Source organism: Lingula anatina, chromosome 3, assembly GCF_051362555.1.
Source record: "Lingula anatina isolate TDL-2025a chromosome 3, LinAna3.0, whole genome shotgun sequence".
Lineage (NCBI taxonomy): Eukaryota > Metazoa > Brachiopoda > Lingulata > Lingulida > Lingulidae > Lingula > Lingula anatina.
In genome coordinates, this window is record NC_141769.1 from 31,170,952 (window position 1) to 31,189,180 (window position 18,229).

General features: G+C 35.7%; 2 protein-coding genes across 2 annotated transcripts; one reads left to right on the forward strand and one right to left on the reverse strand.

Moving 5' to 3' along the window:
- Positions 1-113: 113 nt before the first annotated feature.
- LOC106175608 (WW domain-binding protein 4) lies at positions 114-3,909 on the reverse strand. Its single transcript, XM_013557698.2, has 9 exons — positions 3,837-3,909; positions 3,325-3,397; positions 2,853-2,915; positions 2,508-2,579; positions 2,178-2,262; positions 1,543-1,695; positions 1,145-1,236; positions 734-906; positions 114-584 (listed from the first exon to the last, which is right to left on the reverse strand). Coding segments are annotated over exons 1-9 (927 nt in total). The 5' UTR covers positions 3,839-3,909; the 3' UTR covers positions 114-370.
- Positions 3,910-4,016: 107 nt separating this feature from the next.
- Positions 4,017-17,880, forward strand: LOC106175592 (MBT domain-containing protein 1). The gene is made up of 22 exons (XM_087010122.1): positions 4,017-4,202; positions 5,105-5,120; positions 5,330-5,460; positions 5,811-6,006; positions 6,559-6,722; positions 7,159-7,240; positions 7,437-7,516; positions 7,930-8,047; positions 8,440-8,574; positions 9,818-9,906; positions 10,282-10,425; positions 10,753-10,849; positions 11,345-11,424; positions 11,752-11,853; positions 12,166-12,313; positions 12,866-12,945; positions 13,439-13,503; positions 13,859-14,028; positions 14,645-14,719; positions 14,894-15,055; positions 15,249-15,835; positions 16,159-17,880. The coding sequence occupies exons 1-22, from the start codon at positions 4,200-4,202 to the stop codon at positions 16,306-16,308; spliced, it is 2,874 nt and encodes a 957-aa protein (XP_086866248.1). The 5' UTR covers positions 4,017-4,199; the 3' UTR covers positions 16,309-17,880.
- The last annotated feature ends 349 nt before the right edge of the window (positions 17,881-18,229 follow it).

The following is an 18,229-nucleotide window of genomic DNA, read 5'->3' on the forward strand; positions in this document are numbered from 1 at the left end:
TTTATATCTTTTATAAAATTCCTCCAATACTGCATTTTACTCATTCTAAAAAAATTATCAGACAGAAATATAACTTCTCTTACAATTACTGAAGAAGTAATTCAAAAATTAAAGTCTTTTAAGTATTTTTTAAGGTATCATATAAAGTTCTAATATGCTACTTTGTAACCAACAGCATAGAAAACAGTTTACACTATTCCTGAGTTATGTCAACAGTATGTTGTTTTTGTCATTTTTGACTATTATTTTGTTTCAACAGGCTCTTCCAAAATTATCTTTTCAATTGCAAAGTTGGATTCCATATGCTCAATTTAGTTCTACAATATACAAAATTATATCTGTTATATATATATAAAAATAGGTGATTTTATCAACTGTCATCATCTCCACGTCGACGCATATTAGCTTTTTTATCACTAATCTTACGCTTTTTAAAAGCAACAGTTTCTCCAGAGTCTCTGACCGTTTTCAAAGAAGTCACTTTCTTTTCTTTAAACTTTAGTTTGGGTTCATCATCTGCTATATCAGGCAGTGGAATCTCTTCATATTGTGGCTGTTGTGGTAATTGTAAGTCGATTTGCTCCCTAAGGTAAAAAAAAAAACATATTCATTTAATGAAATTTTACAAACAGATGGACCAAGTTTAAGTAAGATGCACTACTTTTTGGCAAAGTGTATGTAACAACCACTTGCGCTTTACTCATGTAAATCATATACTTAACCAGATACTTACTCTTCCACCACTGCCGACTCCCAACTTCCATATGCAGCCCTAGCATTTCTGTCCTCCACTATCTTTGGCACTATTTTCTCTGATGGCATAGGAATGCTGTCTAAGGGTATATCTGCTAGATCTATAACTGGATCTTCCTTACTTTCACTATTTTCATATTTAGTATCATCTGACTGAAAATAAACACTTAGCATTTTTAGTTTGCAAATTTCTCCCTTCCAGCACCCCCCCCCCCCCCCCTCCATTTCCCATTTAATCTTTCAGTAAACAAAGCAAACATTCTTAAAATTTTGAAGGACAACTGTTACCTATAAGTACCTATAAGTACAGTCAAAGAGTAACTGGTATACTTGCCTCTTTTCAATAAATTTAGTTTTATTATAAAAAAGATAAATCTTATTTTATTCTTACTTGATCATCTTCCACAGGTGCCGCGTCCCCTTTCTGCTGCCTCTCCTGCTCCTCCAATGATAGGTACTTCTCTGGAGCCTCCCAGGTTGATTCTGAAATCATTCAGATATCAGGGTTTAATTTTGGCCTCCATATCATCACTCTCATCTTTTGCAATCTTTATTATAAAATTAAAACTATGGAACTTCTTAAATACATATTTAATCATTTGTGACTACATCTAATTCTACATTTCTATGATTCTTCTATTGTTGAAAATTGAACCAGAATTTTTTTTTTTTTTTTTTTTTTTTTATTTATTTACATTTTTTTAAAGATTGGCTTTACATTATTAACAATTGTTCAATGCTAACACCTCATCCCTTTCCCAAGAAATATCAATTAAGAACTTATCTCACCTCCAGTTGCTATATTCCAATAATATGTGTACCCCTCATCTGACTTGGCTTCATACCACTCCTTGATTTCAGGGACCGTACTCTCCGAGGCATCTTCTTCTGCATCTCCTGAGGTCTCTGGTTTAGGTGGAGGGGCGCAGGTCGCCACTGGTTCTAAATAAAGTATAAAATAGGTACACATTTACTAACCCTCTGCTGTCTGTGTGCTGGAGGTAGCAGGAAATTTCTGGGTCATGGACATACCTCACCATTAAGGATACCAGGTATAAACTAAACTCTAAAAAACTGTTACTAGTACTTTATGGACTCATTCCTACTTAACTTATTGCTCTATGTAGATCGATCCAACTAAGCAGGGTCCCTTGCTGAATGCAATCAGATTAACATGCCTCCTTCTGGCTTTGAATAGAATACAGCTGGTGATTATACAAGTACATTGCAAGCACCAAGTGGCATAGTTATCTCTTAATATGATTGCATTCAGTGAGAGTCCCCATAAAGTTGCATCGATCTACAGATGTAGTACAATAGTTTCACTGGGAATGGGTCCTAAGGTTCAGAATATGGCAGGATTTCTATTTAACATGAACAAATGACACTTTTGCCATAGCCATTTTTAAAAATAATATTCATACCTGTTTTTGATGGAATTCTCACTCCATACTGCTTTGCTAAGTCAGGATTATCTATCAGATCTTTTTTAAATGCCTCCAAAGCAGCCTGGAATTAAAATGAATTTCATAATTAAGTTATCAGCACTTCTGTTCAAAACTGAAAGCTTATGAATGATCAAAATAAGAATTATTGTAAGAACACTTGGCCAAATATACAAAGCCTAAACATTTGAACTACTAGCTCACAGTTTCTATCATAGCAAATATACATTATTTCCATGATCACAATATTACATATTTAAATACTATTTCATCAGTTACCACCATATTAAAAATACTTTTAATACAAACCAATTCCATTTCCTTGAATGCATCTTCTTCAAACTGTTTCTTCTTGGCATCCGCAACCCCCTTCTTACGCAACTAAAAGGCAAATTCACAATATAATTACATCCCTCACATAGCCAATACAACCTGTCTCAAGCATATAAAATATTATACTTATCAAAGGAATACATCTCATATAATTTAATTTCCTCTATAATTTAGGAACATATCAGAATAATGGAATTGTCAGCAAAGACCAGGCTCTCCGTAGAAGCTGTGAAAACAACTTTTATTGAAAACTACTTATAAATTAATAAACAGTCTAACAGCAGCAACTAAATATCACATTGTTATGAATATTGATGTTACCTCATCAATCTTTTTCTCCACATTCTCTTTGTGTCGCTTTCCTTTTTCATGGAAATCTATACTCTGTGAAAATAAAAAAAGTTGGTATATGCCTATCAATGTGTTTGAAAGAGTAAATATTCAATTTATGTTTCACCTTTTTTGTCAAAAAGTTGCAAAAAAATATTTTAAAGCTGGTGATATTCAAAGACATGAGAACAAATTATTGCACCAAAATACTCCTTTTTCCCAATTTCAACTTCACCCCCTTCAAAGCACTGTTTTCACCAAAAGTCATCATCATCATTATGAATTCCTCTTCAAGTTTGATGCTCATATTTCAAACATGGTCAATTTAAGTCATATAATGGCTTACAGTCACAAAAGTATTTTACTTTGATGGAAAGAATTCACCGTGTATGTCATAATCAGAAATTCATTACCCCATTACCATCCATGTCTGACTTTAATGAAACAGAAAACTGATTATTACCGGTTTATTATCAGCAATCCAACATTTGCAGTATTCACAAAACTTCCTGGGATTGGATTTCCAGTAGTCAGCCCTGAAATTATGGCATAAGAATTGAGACACATTTACTATGTATTAAAATGGAACCACGATTTGTGTTACATTAACTACTATTTAATTTAATTATATATGTTTTTTTTTTCACAAGCATTTATAAGATGATGATCACAGAAAGCCTTCCTCAACTTGGGGATCAAATCAAGGAACCACTACATACTTCATGATTATCATGGACGTACAGAAACCCAGAAAACCTAGCGATGCACATACAATAACCGTAATATACATGTAAATTGTACCAACCAATGCAAATTCAAATAATTGCTGAATATAAAATAAACTCCAGCATGGGATGCAGATACAGCTGTTATTTGGTATGAATTGTAGATAACGTTTTCATTAAATACGTTTATGTTACAATTAAATGAGACACCGCCTAAATAAAACGTGATCTTTACGAAAAGTTCCCTTACATCTTCAAATGCGTGGTCTGCTATTCCCGGAAGTTTTGATCTTAATGTATGGGCATGCGCACTTTGGTAATCGCATTGCATCCTGGGAGGCCATTTGAGGTCAGAGTTTAGCCTTTGCAAAACTTGTGTTGATTGGCTTATCAAAACGCGTCTGTTTTCATTTTTTGTATAGGCGGAGCTATGTTGTACCCAATCATGGATCTTGATGCTTCCACTTTCACTAGTGATTGACAAGCGTATGTCCAGGGCTTTGTTGTTGATAAAATTGTGTAGCAGGTGCTCGTGGTTTAGTTAAATTTTGGCGTTATTTTACGTAATTTTAGTTTTTCTGAAAGGATTTGTGGTGGCAGCCACTGGAGCGGGATGGTGAGTAGCATTCTTTCAGGTTAAATTTCATTTTTTGGAGATAAGGAATTAAAAAGCAGTCATTTTACCGGTGTCTGGAGTCCGTCACGTCCACAGTCTGACGGCGTCTTCATTAAATTGTCAAAATTTTATATACCGATTTTATTATTAATTTCTAGATATTTCATATCTCCAAAATGTAGACCTTCTCATTCTCTAAATGTAGATAAAATCTTTATAATATAAACGGCGTCTAGATCTCAGCCATTAAATTCGAAGAACTCCTCCCCCCTTTTCCACAAGCTGGGAATTCTAAGTTGTATGAAAATTGAATACTAACTTGAAATTTAATAAACATCGTCAGATGAAGAATGTCAGCAGTTGTTAAATGATTACTGATCGACATGTTTCTGTTCAGTTTTTGTCATTATTTTAACCATACCAAATTGAATATCGGATTCAGCAAAAAAATGACACAAGTTTTGTTTTTATGTGATATTTCAATGAAAATACATGTACATTATGTGCGTTGTTCAATGGCTAGAGACGGATGTGTCACACCTGGTGTTACTTCTAAATGTTACAAGCACTTGCTTGTCATTTGAAATCATTAATCATATTTTCCAAGGTGTTAGTGGAAGATGTTAGTAACTCTCTATAGAACACTAGTTAACAGCAAGAATAGATATGGTCGTGTCCACTGCCAGCTTGGAGAAGTTTTACAAAATGACCAGAAAGTTGTTTGGCACAGACTTGCACATATGTTGCTCACTTTTTTGTATTAGAGTAAAATGTCAACATATTGGATAGTATTGTTGATGATTGCATGGGACATTTATACTGGACCTACTTTATTTTTGTCATTTTTGCAAAGGGAAAGAAACCTGATCTGCTTTAATCCAACTTTATTTTTCTTATTCTAGGAGCAGTCTGATGCAGGTGAGTAGTGCTCCAGTATTTTGTACCCTGAATGTATGGCACTTAAAAAAGTTAAAAAGTAATCAATATTTTTGTTAATTTCAAATTGACTAGAGCCAGTGAAAAAAAAAAAAAAAACTCTGACCAAAGTGTATTTTGCTGGGTTATGTTCAACTAAAGAATATAGCCCTGTATTTAGTGTTATGGAAATTTGTTATTGCCTGCTTCAGACTGGGGAGGACACGACATCAAGTCTGGCGGGGACGGGGTCGAGACCATGCTGGGAGACTTTGATAACGACTCCAACTTTGGGTCACTGTCAGTGAAAAGTGAGGAGGCCTTCAATACTACAGGACTGGTGGTAAGCTTATTTTAAAATTACAGAGAGTTCAAGTCTTGATTTTTCAAAGGCCCAGACATTTGGGTGTCGTAGTTATACCCCATAAACCTCCCCCACCCCACCTTTCTCTTTATATAGAACTGTGTACATTCTGCACTTGCATTTTCCAGATTTTAAAGGTCCTAATCATCTATGAAAAAGACAGAATTTCATGTCAGGCTTATAAATAAAATCCCAGGTTGGGTGATGACCATGTGGTGCAAGGTAGTAGTTAAGGTTGACCATGCCTGCACAGATAAAGATGATAATATATTCCACCTGAATACATGAAAACATAAAATCCTAGTGTTTGAATGTTTTTCTTATTTCAGGAGGATGAAGAAATGGATTACAACATGTATGAGGAGTACAGTGACAGCTATAATGAGAGCAATATGACGTACTCTGATACAGAGAGCAAGGAAGACTTTGGCAGTGGTCAGCAAGTGACCAGTGAAGAGAATGGAGGGTCCTTCATTAATAGTGGACGTAACTTGTACATTTATCCTTCAGGCAGAGAGGGCATGGGTAAGTTGACTTAAGTTTGTCATGTCTTATAAGTTAGTATTTTAGGTACAAGTTGCTGTTTTAAGTAGATATTTACTTTTAGTTAAGCCTAAGTTGTGTATTCATGTGCCCTCAGCAGAATTGTTTTATAAGACACCAGCCTAACTGGATGACTAGGAAATGTTATGTTATGAGAAATATGTTATTTAGAAAACCAAATAGAAAAAGTATAATGAAAAAGCTTAGTTATTTGATTCCTTGCCTTGTTGTGAACATACCTCAATTCTACAAGTCTGTCACATGTTGAGAACTTTTAATTATTAATTATCAGTTTGAAGTTTGTTTGATTGCTGGTAGTTATTTCAAATTGATTGCAGATGCCATGAACTGGCTCCGTCTCGATATTTAATCTTAAGTCAAACAGTAATACTGAGAAGGCACATATGTGAAATAGGAAATGATTTTAAACTTGTTCAACCAAATAGTAAATTATTGTTATTATTTACTTCAGTTAAGAAAAAATGTTTACACATACAAGATATTATTTTTAATTTTTATTCTTCTAACTTCTAGCAACCTGTGAGCGCTGTGGCACAGTGGGTATCAAACATGCTTTTTACTCCAAGACCAAGAGATTCTGCAGCTTGGCTTGTTCTAGGAGTTTTGCCACGGCTCTCAGAGAGGGGCCGCAGTCTAACCGCAGGGGTGGACATGTGCCTGGGGGAAGGATGGGTCCAGTAAGTTCACTTGTCTATTTGAATGAATCTGTGATGCTACCATGTTTTTTTTTTTTTTTTTTTTTTTTCAATAGCAGGGCGAAAGTCCTTTTTCTGAAATATTACCTGTTTTCAGCATTTTTTTTCCACAATTGTTATCCAGGAAAACATCTGCTGAAGGAAGGGTGGTACTGTATTACATTTAAATGTTAGTGACCAGTACTTTTAGTTGCCTTGCAACACTGCTATTTAAATAATGCAAAATGCAATTTTGAGATATTTCTTATTTCACATTTTTTAGCAAAAAATTGCTTCTAGATAAAATTTTTTTAGTAATTAGCAATGGTAATATTATCTTCAGACTGGAAACCTCTAATAAGGAGAAACAGGTTTGTGATTCTCAGATATTTCTAAGAAATTACCCATGAAGGTAATAGTATTTCTGTAATGTTTTCAGTTGAAAACTCCTTCCAAGAAGAAAACACCACCCAAGCCTAAACCTCAGATTAATACCATTCCATCATCTTACAACAAACAGAGTAAGCAAAAGCTTTGTTTTTGAAAAAAAAATAATAATGGGATAGTTGCATTACCTTCTGAGAGTGTATTATAGCGATGACCATTGTAGCTAAAATGGTATGTTCAATTTGTGTGAAGGGATGTATGGAGCATGTAAAATGAATAATTTCCATTAGTATTAATATTGTTGCTGCTATTCTCCCTTTTGTTTTTCAGATGCCATAAAGTCTTTTGACTGGAGTAACTATTTAAACACAACTTGTGCTGAAGCAGCTTCTATTAGTTATTTCAAACATGTAAGTTTTTGATAATGTAATAAGTCAGTACAGAGATTTTTTTTCTCAATTATTTGCAAATATCATGTTATTTGACTCATTTTAAACTGATTTGAATAATGTAATAGTCAGTTGTACATATTTTTTGTCTTTGTTCATAGTGATTTCCTAGTGTTCATACTTTTATTTTTATCAGAGTGAGTGATCAAATGAAATAGCATGGCTGACATGTACATTGACTTTCAAAAGTTGATTCACTTTGGCGGAAGGGTAAACGGTTGAATACAAGTGATTTTTGACTTTTAAAAACTTCACTTTATTTTTAACAGCAATAGAAAGCTAAATGTGATCCCTTATGGCTGTGCAATATTTAAGTTAAACAGTTCACAGTGAAATGTGCAGTTTTCTAATGGTCTCTGCTCTCCTGCCTGTAGGCTCCCATGTCGGATAGCTGGGACAACATCATAGTGGGGATGAAGGTGGAAGTGATCAACTCTGATGTAGATCTTCCCAGTACTGTCTTCTGGATTGCTACTGTCATCAGAATAGCAGGTGGGTGATACTTTGTTTTTTGAAAAAAAAAACGAGTTGTAGTATTTTTAGTCATTTGGCTGATGTATGTCAATTTTATTTTGGTTACTTCGTGTATTTTTTACAATGACAAGAATGCTGAATTTACCATTAAAGGAATATTATATTTCTTTAGTTTTTTTTCATAACTCATTTGTTTAATTTGATTTAAACTTTACTGCTTTCATTAAATCTAACTTGTAATCATTAAAATGTTTAATTTAAGTTAGATTGGTGATTTTTTACAATTATTTTGGCATGGTCCTTCTTATTGTCCAAAGATGGTCTACACGTAATACATTACATTTGTTATACTAAACAAATGCATATCCAACTGAGCATTGCAGTATTAATTGCCACACACATTTCCCCAGGTTACAAGGCACTGATCAGATATGAAGGGTTTGGTGCTGATTGCAGCAAGGATTTCTGGTTAAATCTGTGTACACAGGATGTTCACCCAGTGGGCTGGTGTGCCACGATTGGGAAACCATTGGTGCCTCCTAAAAGTGAGTACTTACACAGGGGCAAATCCAGAGATATTTTCTGACTGTCTTCTGAATTATCTTTGTTGATCCAACCTCCATTTTTGACTGCCTTCTGACAGAAAAATTAGATGATTTTCAGTGTAAACTTGAAAAATTCTAACCATATCCGTGAAGATCCCTGAAGATGTTCTCCATCCTCCCTTGCCTTCAGAATTGACTCAATCTTTTCAATGGGGTAAATTTTAAATTTTACAAATACTGTGCTTTTATTAAAATCTCAAAATTTTAACATTCCTGTTGAGCAGTAGCAGCAAACTTTGAAAAGCAGGCTACCTAATAGCACCCTGAGCTTCAGAGATAACTTGACACTAACCTCTTCACTATAGCCTATCTTCATCGTGTCAAGTTACCTCTGACCACATTCGATTGCCTCCGCCGCCCGCCAATCAAATTTAAAGCCCGCACTCAATGACTCATTGAACGATCTAGCCAATGAACGCGAACGAGTCAAAGCGCGCTTTGTTCAAATCCGGACCAATCAGAGATAAGGCTGAATATCAGGGACTTGCCGTAACCTGTGGGCAGCACGCAAAATACATCATCCCTCAGTAGATAATTATGCAGGGCATGAAACTGCTCTGGTTTCAATTCCGATATACTCCATGCTTTCTTTGTGTACGGTTATGCACTCGGAACTACTCGGATGTCTCCGCACTCGACAATAACTATGTTGTTAGTATGGAGCTTGCGGAATCAGCCGAGGATTGCCGATTGACGGTCAACCAATCAGCGTTTTCACCAAACTTTGGTGAAAAATTTTGAAACATGGATTCGATTGGCTTATATAAACTAGGTCAAACAATTTTCGTCAGAGGTAACTTGACACGATGAAGATAGGCTATAGTGAAGAGGTAAGTGTCAAGTTATCTCTGAAGCTCAGGGTGCCTAATAGTTATATTCCATTGATAATTTTCTCTGTTGAAAAGATCAAGTCATTTCCATACTTTTTTTTTCCAAATAATATGACATTAACATATTTACCTGTCTTTGTTTGCCAACTGGATTACAGAATGTTCAAAACATAAAATGTTTTTATTGCTTATGTTAGATACTAAATCAACAATCATTTCCACCACCACAGAAGTAATCATTACTTGAAAAATTTAGCATTAGTCTGGATATATAAATTTTTATGTTCATATATCAAGTTTTCCCATGTTATGATTAAGCCACCTTACAGTGTAATGTGCTCCGTTATATGCAGCTATTCAGTACAAGTATGTGGACTGGAAGGAATTCCTTGTGAAGAGGCTAACTGGTGCCAGGACACTTCCTAATAATTTTTACACTAAGGTCAGTACATGGGCATGTGCTGCATTTTACTTGGTTATTTTACATAGGCTCTAAACTGTAATTTAAAACTGAAGATAAATTATAAGTGCAATCACCTATATAATTATTAATTTTCTTTCTTTTGCTGTGTTCATACACCAGAAATCAGCAGTTGGTATTAAAGTAAAAGGAAGAATATTTGATAAAGTCTGTTACCCATAATAGACTATACATACTGGTGCAGTGTTCCTTGTTCCTCGGACTAAGGTGTGTTTGTAGTGAGTTCATGACCTGCAAGTCAATTTTCTATGAGTTAAAGAAAAATGAGTGAGATTCTGCTTATTCAGGGAGGTTTAAAATTTAACCTAATCTACCTGCATTTTTTTACCTTCACAGGTGCTAGAGAGCATGAGCAGCCATAAGTTCAAACCAGGCACAAGACTAGAAGTCGTGGACAAAATGTGTGTGTCAGCCATGAGGGTGGCGACTGTAGACGAGATCATAGGGGGACGTCTAAGACTTCAGTATGTGGACAGTAAGGTAGGTAGAGATTTTGTATTTGTTTTTTTAGTGCTTTAATGTTTGTAATGTTTAATGTTTTATAAGTGTTGTGGTAATGTAAAGTATTTTTACTGGCACCATTATATATATTTAATTATAATAGATATGTATTTTATACACATACTATAATATATATGTATTTTATACAAAGATATTATGATATGTATTTTGCAAAGTTGGATGACATTTCACTAAATATTATATATTTTAGAATAAAAATTATGATTTCTGGTTTCACTATATTTGTATATTTGTTGAGGGTCATTTATACCAATAAAGTAAGGTATGCCCTATTATTTATTTCAGGATGAAAATGATGATTTCTGGTGCCACTACAGATCTCCATTGATACATTATGTAGGCTGGTCATCACAAGCTGGTCATAAACTTCACTCCACACCTGGTAAGACATCGCTTTTTACACTGGGCTCTGGCCTCTCATTGAGGCCATTCAGAATGAGAAGAGCCGAGTGCTAGCTAGGCCACGACCTAAATATGCTGGGAAGACCGCTTAATCCTGTTATGGTCTCTCTCTGTTGTAGTCATTACAGTTTTTCAGTAGTGCTATGAGATCTTGTTTCAACAAATTATTACCAAGTTTATGATAAGAATGATGTGATTTTTTCTTCAATTATGGAGGTAAAACCTATCTCAATATTAGCTGTTGACTGAAGAAGAAACAATCACATCATTCTTATAACTTAACGCAGCTGATGAAATTCTTCTCCAAGTTTATGATAAATTGGTACAGAATATTCATATTTTAACAAAATGGCGGATGTTCGTCTAGAGAATTGCTTTGCTGGTACCAAAAACTTTCTGAGTAAACTTCTATTTTTAAATATCATCCATGTTGAAATTTCTTTCTGGTGTATTAAAATATGACTTCTGCATTTAGAGTACAGATCAAAAGCTGCAGAGAAGGCCAGGACTGGGGAATATGAAGAGGGGGATGCAAGTCCTGATATGTTTATAGAGGTGGGCTTTCTTCTCCAAACTTTTTTGGTTTTACACTGGAATCATAGACACATGATTGATTGCAGTTGAATTTTTTTGGAAGTAATAAAAAGATACCTGACCAGATACTGAAAGTAATGGAAAGATTTCAAACATTTTAATCATTGGTCCTATAAAGGTGAAGCATGTATTTTGAAGATCACAGTTAAAATGTAATTGTCATATAAATACTAAAATAAACAGCAATCTGTTCAAACTTTCTTCAGAATAATGTTTACCCAAGTCATTTTTGCCTAGTCTGGCATGCTATGTATTTGGTATAATATTAGTCTGTTCGTTATATTTCAGCATAAGGACATTCCAAATGGGCAAAGGTTTGAAGCGGGCATGAAACTGGAAGCTATAGATCCTCTCAACTTGTCCACCATATGTGTAGCCTCTGTTATGAAGGTAACATCATCTTTCCAGGAGTAAATTGTGTGGTTCCTGTTGAGTTTTGATGGCATCTCCCACTGTGAAGGTCCTACTGTCTCAACAGATTTTTTTATAAGATTTCCACCCATAGGAAGCCATTCCAGAACTTGCTTCACCAGATGGTGCTGCAGAATAGAGATTTCATCTAAAAATGCCACTTTAACTGAATAAAGTGTATTTCATGACAGTCACATAACTTCTCTAGGTATAAATAATAATAGTTTGTCAGCATTCTCTGTTCTTGTCCCTGTGAAAGCAAGAACCTCAGACTTCTGTGTTTATCTCCAGGTGCTAAAGAACAACTATCTGATGATAGGCATAGATGGGTCCATGGCCCACAATGGTTCTGATTGGTTCTGTTACCATGCCTCCTCGCCCTCCATCTTCCCTATGGGATTCTGCGAGATTAACAGCATTGAGTTGACCCCTCCACGAGGTGAGTAAAAACAGAAAGGATCTTGGGCACATCTGTGAGCCATGCTTCACTCAGTTTAATTGAATTTGATGTTTTTAATGTGAATTCAGTTTATCTTTGTCTTGGGTTATTTTAGTTTGTGCTTCAAAAATTAACCTACTACCTCAAACATTTTCCTTGGGATTTTGTGAGATAAATTACTGGCTCGAATGCATCAAGGTCGGAGAAGATCAAAGGTAATGGGTAAACTTTGATGGGTAGAAGACAATGGTGTTTTGTAAGTGCTAGGTCACAGGGCCAAGATAATCTTTCACAGTGCTGCCCAGGTGGATTGAGCTGACTTGAATTCTGTGACATACAATGGTTATTTGTATGGTCCATCATATTTCGAAGTCTCACTGACCTATATTTAGCAAGCATGTTCTAAATTATTTTGAATTAAATAACAGTAAGCTTCCGGAAAACTGACCCATAACTTGTATTTTTCATGTTTCTAAATTTTAGTTTACTGCAGTTGAAGTGTAATAGGGGACATAAGGTAGTTTCACATTTTTTTATTTGAATATATTTTAGGTTATAAAGGTCCATTCAAGTGGTTTGATTATCTTAAACAAACCAAGTCAAGGGCTGCTCCTGTAAGGCTGTTTGATAAGGTAGGTTTTATTTATAGGTTATATGTTTTCATAGGTTATCAATTGTTTAAAGGTTATAAATGGCTTGCGTGAAGAGAAAATACACTTTCTGACAAATAGAAAATAAAATAAGAGGTAAACTTAAGGCATTTGAAAATGTCCTTATTAAAAATAGGTATACTTTTATGTTACCTTTAAATATCCTGCAAATGTGTTTATCTTTCCCAGTTTAGAACTGAAAACTGATAAAAGTCCTCTAATTAAAAAACCTGATGATAATATTTAATTCTGAAATGGTCGGAAGCCTAGTGTGTGTTTCAGTGTATGGTGAGACACATAGAACAAAGTTATATTATTAGAAATGGCACAATTCTTTGAATTTAAGTACAGGGGATATTTGAGCCGTGATTTTTTACTTTGAAAAATAGCCGTTTTGTTCAGGAAACTTTGTTTTGGCTCAAAAATCAGAGATGTTCTGTTGTATGTTCAGACTTTATTATTCTTTGGCTTGTAGGAGATTCCAAAGCACGGTTATCGGGTCGGAATGAAGTTGGAGGCAGTTGACCTTATGGAACCAAGGTTTGTTAATCCCTCCTTTAGTACACTATACTGACAATTGTAGTTAAGTGAAGATTTCTTGCTTAGTTTTTCCATTTGTTTGTCGGCTATATTGCTGGACCACTGTTACTGTGATTTGATGTTTTAAGTTCTTGAGATTACACTTTCATATGAAGAGTTCTATAAATGATAAATTGGAGGCATGTAAATCTGTTAATTTGATTGCATTCAGCACAAGTCCCAACCTAATTGGATCAATCTACGTAAAATGATCGTTTCATAGAGAATGAGCTCTTAATGTGAACCAAGCCAGTACAAAATAGATTCACTGTGAAGGCACCCATAGATCTAGCTTTGTGTTCTGCGTTGTCTCCAGGCTGATCTGTGTGGCCAGTGTAACCCAGATCGTGGGCAGGTTGTTAAGGATTCACTTTGATGGCTGGGAGAAGGAGTATGACCAGTGGATAGACTGCCAGTCTCCAGATATCTATCCTGTAGGCTGGTGTGAGATGGTGGGCTACCACCTGGAGGGACCCAAGACTAAAGGTGGGATATGTGTTGTGGCTCACTGTGGAACTTGGGTTGTGATGTTATGTATTGTGATATGTTGTGATGTATTGTGTTGTGAAATGATGTGATTTAATATGTGTTTGATATCTTGTTTCAAGTTGTGATGAGTAGTTTTCAGTTGTGTTGTGATATGTTGTGATTTGATGTAATGCCTTGTGATATGTTGTGTTGATATGTGATGTGATGTGATGTGAAGTGTTGTAATATGTTGTGATGTGATGTGTAGTGATATGTTGAGTTGTGTTGTGATGTGACCTGATGTGAAGTGTCATATGAGATGATACAAGATGAGAAGGGTGCAGTGCAGTGCAGTGGAGTACAGTATCAGCCCATGTACAATGGCTGATATTCCTATGTCCAGTACTTATTAACATTACATAGTAGATGTTGACTAAGATGAGCCTGGCACTGGCACAGGACATATATCAGATTTGTTGTGGGTCCAAAAAATATATTATACCTGCTAATAAAACTGTTGGTCTCCTGATTAATATCGTAATGGCGACTCAATCTTTACATCCTCTTTATTACTGTGACAGAGAAATAAATACTGATATTTATAGCTGTATTATATCTTTTGATTTTTTTCCAGAGACTTATGTGCCTCTTCAAACTGTATCAAAGAAAAGAAAAACTAAGAACCAAATATACAAAGGTCCAAGAAAGAGTGAGTCAAATTTGCATTGTTGATGGGAAGTACTACTTATTTAAGATGCAGAGCAATTTTAACTTATTTAAACATTGTTGAATTTATTTATTTTGTAAGATTCTATAAATTGAATTAAATGCAGCAATATATATGTAATATTTTTGAAGAATCTATGGATAATTATGTTTACAGAGAGGAAAACCAGAATGGGCCTTGGTGGAAGAGCTTCCAACGGAAAGGATGTCTGGGACCTGCCATTACAGAATGAGAACCTCCCCCCTCCGCACATCCCCCTTCCTGCCGAGACTGTGGCTGCCATGTTACCCCCTGTTTGTGTGGAGGCAGCAGAAAAAGGTAACTCATGTCTGTGGCTTTATTTTTAACAAATGTGATTAGGTATTTGCTTGTTATTTTGTGTTTTATGGATAAATGATTGATTTAAAATAGTTTTTTTTTTATTCCTTTGATATTAAGATTTTAATTTTTAAAAACCATTACATTTTGATAAATATTGAAAGAAAGAATGTAGGGTGTATTATTCTTTCAGTAAAAGAAGAGGCATCGGGCAACATGTCTGACTCCCAGGGCAGTACCAGGTCCATGCCACAACTCAGCCCAGTTATCAAGGTGGAGCCAGGAGTGCAAGATGAGCCTAACTCTGGAGGAAATGAACAATATACAACTGACATGAACAATACTCCCAATTCATCATACTACACCAGTAATAAGATATCAAGTGAAAACGGTACTCCATCTGGGGGAGACTCCTCAGCCTTACCCACAATCCCCAGCGCCATGACAGCTAGTCAGGCACCAGAGGGTGGCGCCACCGTCAAGACACCAAGCTCAAGTGGCGGCTCTCTCCCTGGGAGTCCCACACGTCCAGTAGGGGCGGAGACGCTGTCCCAGATGCTGTCCCGCCCTCCAGCTCAGACCCAGCCACTCCTCTCTCCCAAGCCTGCCACGCCCCACATCCCCAGGGTGGTCCCCTCAGGGGATGAGAGCCCCAAGGACAGTATTCATCTGACCACTAAACAGCAGACCATTCTGCCTGAGAGGTGGACAGTGTTTGATGTTTGCCAGTTTTTAAGGATAAATGACTGTGGAGCTTATTGTGATAGCTTCAGTAGAAAGGTAAATTTGTGAAGTCTTTAACAAGAGGAATTTTGTTCAGAAAAATCTGCAGAATTACCTTGAATTATATCTGTGCACAGCTGAAAAAGTAATCTGTAACAAATTCATATTTGTTAAGTGATTCTTAATTCTTAATTCAATTTTGCATCAGTATGCTAATTTTTGGAAAGAATGAAAATATCCTTTACCTGAATGACAGTGTGATACAGTTTCAAACTTTTAAGGACATGAACTTCAATGTATAATTCATATTTTACCACTAAAACACTAAAAGAAATATCATAACTGATATCAAAATATTCCTTTTATTTCTTTCCACGTAGAACATAGATGGGAGAAAGTTTACCACTCTAACCAAAGAGCAGATTGTGAATCTAACTGGTATGAAAGTGGGGCCTTCCCTGAAGATCTACGACCTGATCCAGCAGCTTAAAATGAGAATTCTGCAGCAAACCCAAGAACCTTCTTCATGAAACCAGCAAAAGAAATGGAGTAAGAAACTGCACACAGATACTCATAAATGGGGGTATTTGCTGGAGTTGGCTATGTAGCTGACAACTTGAGAGGCTGGAGCAAGATGGCAACCTCCGTTAGACATTAACGAAGCTGTCATGGACAACATTAAGTCACAGTAACAGCAGACACCACAGGAAGCCAAAATAACAGCTCAGTGAAGTATAATGGACACATTCTGGGATGATCTGTGCATAGAGTGACTGAACTGGAGTTGGAAAGTGTGAATTTTGAAGTTATGTGACTTGTTTTTGTAAAAACTGGAGTGACTAGCCAACAATGATTGACGGTGACAAGGGATAGCCCAGCAGTGAAAAGAAGCGTGTTGTCATGGGGAAGCTTTTTTTTACTGGGAGACTAATAAAACATCTGGACAGTTGTGTGTGTTATCCATGCTACTGTTTGGATTGCTGGTTAGTTTGGTGACTTGTACATGTGCCTTAAGGAGACAAGATGGCTAGTTTATAAGATGGGGGGAAAAGTAAGAAGGTGGCAACAACGGGTTAGGCTAACATTTGCACATAATATTTTCCCTGAAGCGGAATTTTTTTTTTCATTAAAAGAGAAGTTTTTGATTTATTTCACAATTTTATTTTTGTTTGGTGAAATATTTTTTCTTACCAAAGCAGAGAACAAGACAGTTTGACTGAAATCATGGAATGTAATTCTCTGAAGAGATAGTTGGTCTCTGTTTTGCTGTAGAAACCAGAAGTTACTGTGGAAGAAGTTGTCAGTTGTGAGACTTTGTGATATGAAGGCAGTGAAGTGGACTGGATCTCATTCACCTATGACGTTACTCCAATGTGCTTTCTATTTACGCAAGCCATTGGAGGTTGGGTTCATACAACTGTTTATAAGTACATACTACCGTAGTATTTGTATAATAGTACCAATCATATCTGAGTAGGGTATGAAATGGATTAGTTTAGATAATTACAGAGAGCAGGGCTCTGGTTTTAAAAGAGATGACATCATATGCCGATCAGAACATTTGCTCACTACAGTAGGGCCATTCCACCACATTACCCTCCTCCGTAACTTCCTTTTCTCACAGTTAAACTGTGTCACTTCAACAACTCATATATCCCAAAATAACTAAGCGGCGGTCGCTTTTGTTTATTAATTTATTTTGTTGTTTGAGGATTATTGAGGGAAAAATCCACGGGGGGGGGGGGGGGGGGTAATCTCTGGGATGGTCCAATAACAGGCATTGATCGTTGAAGGTTTGGAGAGAACAAATCTTACAAGAGAGAAAGAAAATGCCACCAGAACGGTTATTTCAATAATGTAAAGACGCGATGGAAAACACTTTTTGTAAGTAATTGATATTCAGATGTTTTAACATAATTAGGGGAAATGTTGACTTATTGCTACTTTGTAATAAGACGAGTCATTATTGGTGCCAACGGAGGGTTTCGTACTTGGTAGTTAAAGTTTATTATAATATCTGTTACAGTTCATACATGTAGATATCAACTTAACGTGTTAATACAGCCCATTAAAGCTGAAAATATACTGATCTTTAACAGAAAGTCTTTGTTGTTATGTTAAAATGAAATCAATGGCACGCACTGTTGATTTTTCAAGTGTTTTGAAATTTGTGTTGTTTTTGCCTTGGAAAACGGTTCTTCCGTGGGATCTGCACTTCGTTTTATAGCATGCATATTTTTTTTCGACGTTCCTCACGTAATTTTTGTGCCTTTTATCCTAATATAAATTTGACTATTCACACAAACACCTAAACACAACTGTGGAGTTCCATGTTTTTTCTTAATCTGGACTGAAAATATAACAAACGGTTCGTGGATACGACGATGTGATTATGTAAAACATTTAACCACTTGTAAAATATTTGAGAAAGAAATAAAATGTGTTTTTGAA

Coding starts and splice junctions, on each gene's coding strand:
- LOC106175608 (XM_013557698.2), bottom strand. Junction 2,580..2,852: donor TGGAGAAAAAGATTGATGAG/GTAACATCAATA, acceptor TTTGCCTTTTAG/TTGCGTAAGAAGGGGGTTGC. Junction 1,696..2,177: donor GAGAATTCCATCAAAAACAG/GTATGAATATTA, acceptor TACTTTATTTAG/AACCAGTGGCGACCTGCGCC.
- LOC106175592 (XM_087010122.1), top strand. Junction 6,007..6,558: donor TTCAGGCAGAGAGGGCATGG/GTAAGTTGACTT, acceptor TCTAACTTCTAG/CAACCTGTGAGCGCTGTGGC. Junction 8,575..9,817: donor ACCATTGGTGCCTCCTAAAA/GTGAGTACTTAC, acceptor CGTTATATGCAG/CTATTCAGTACAAGTATGTG.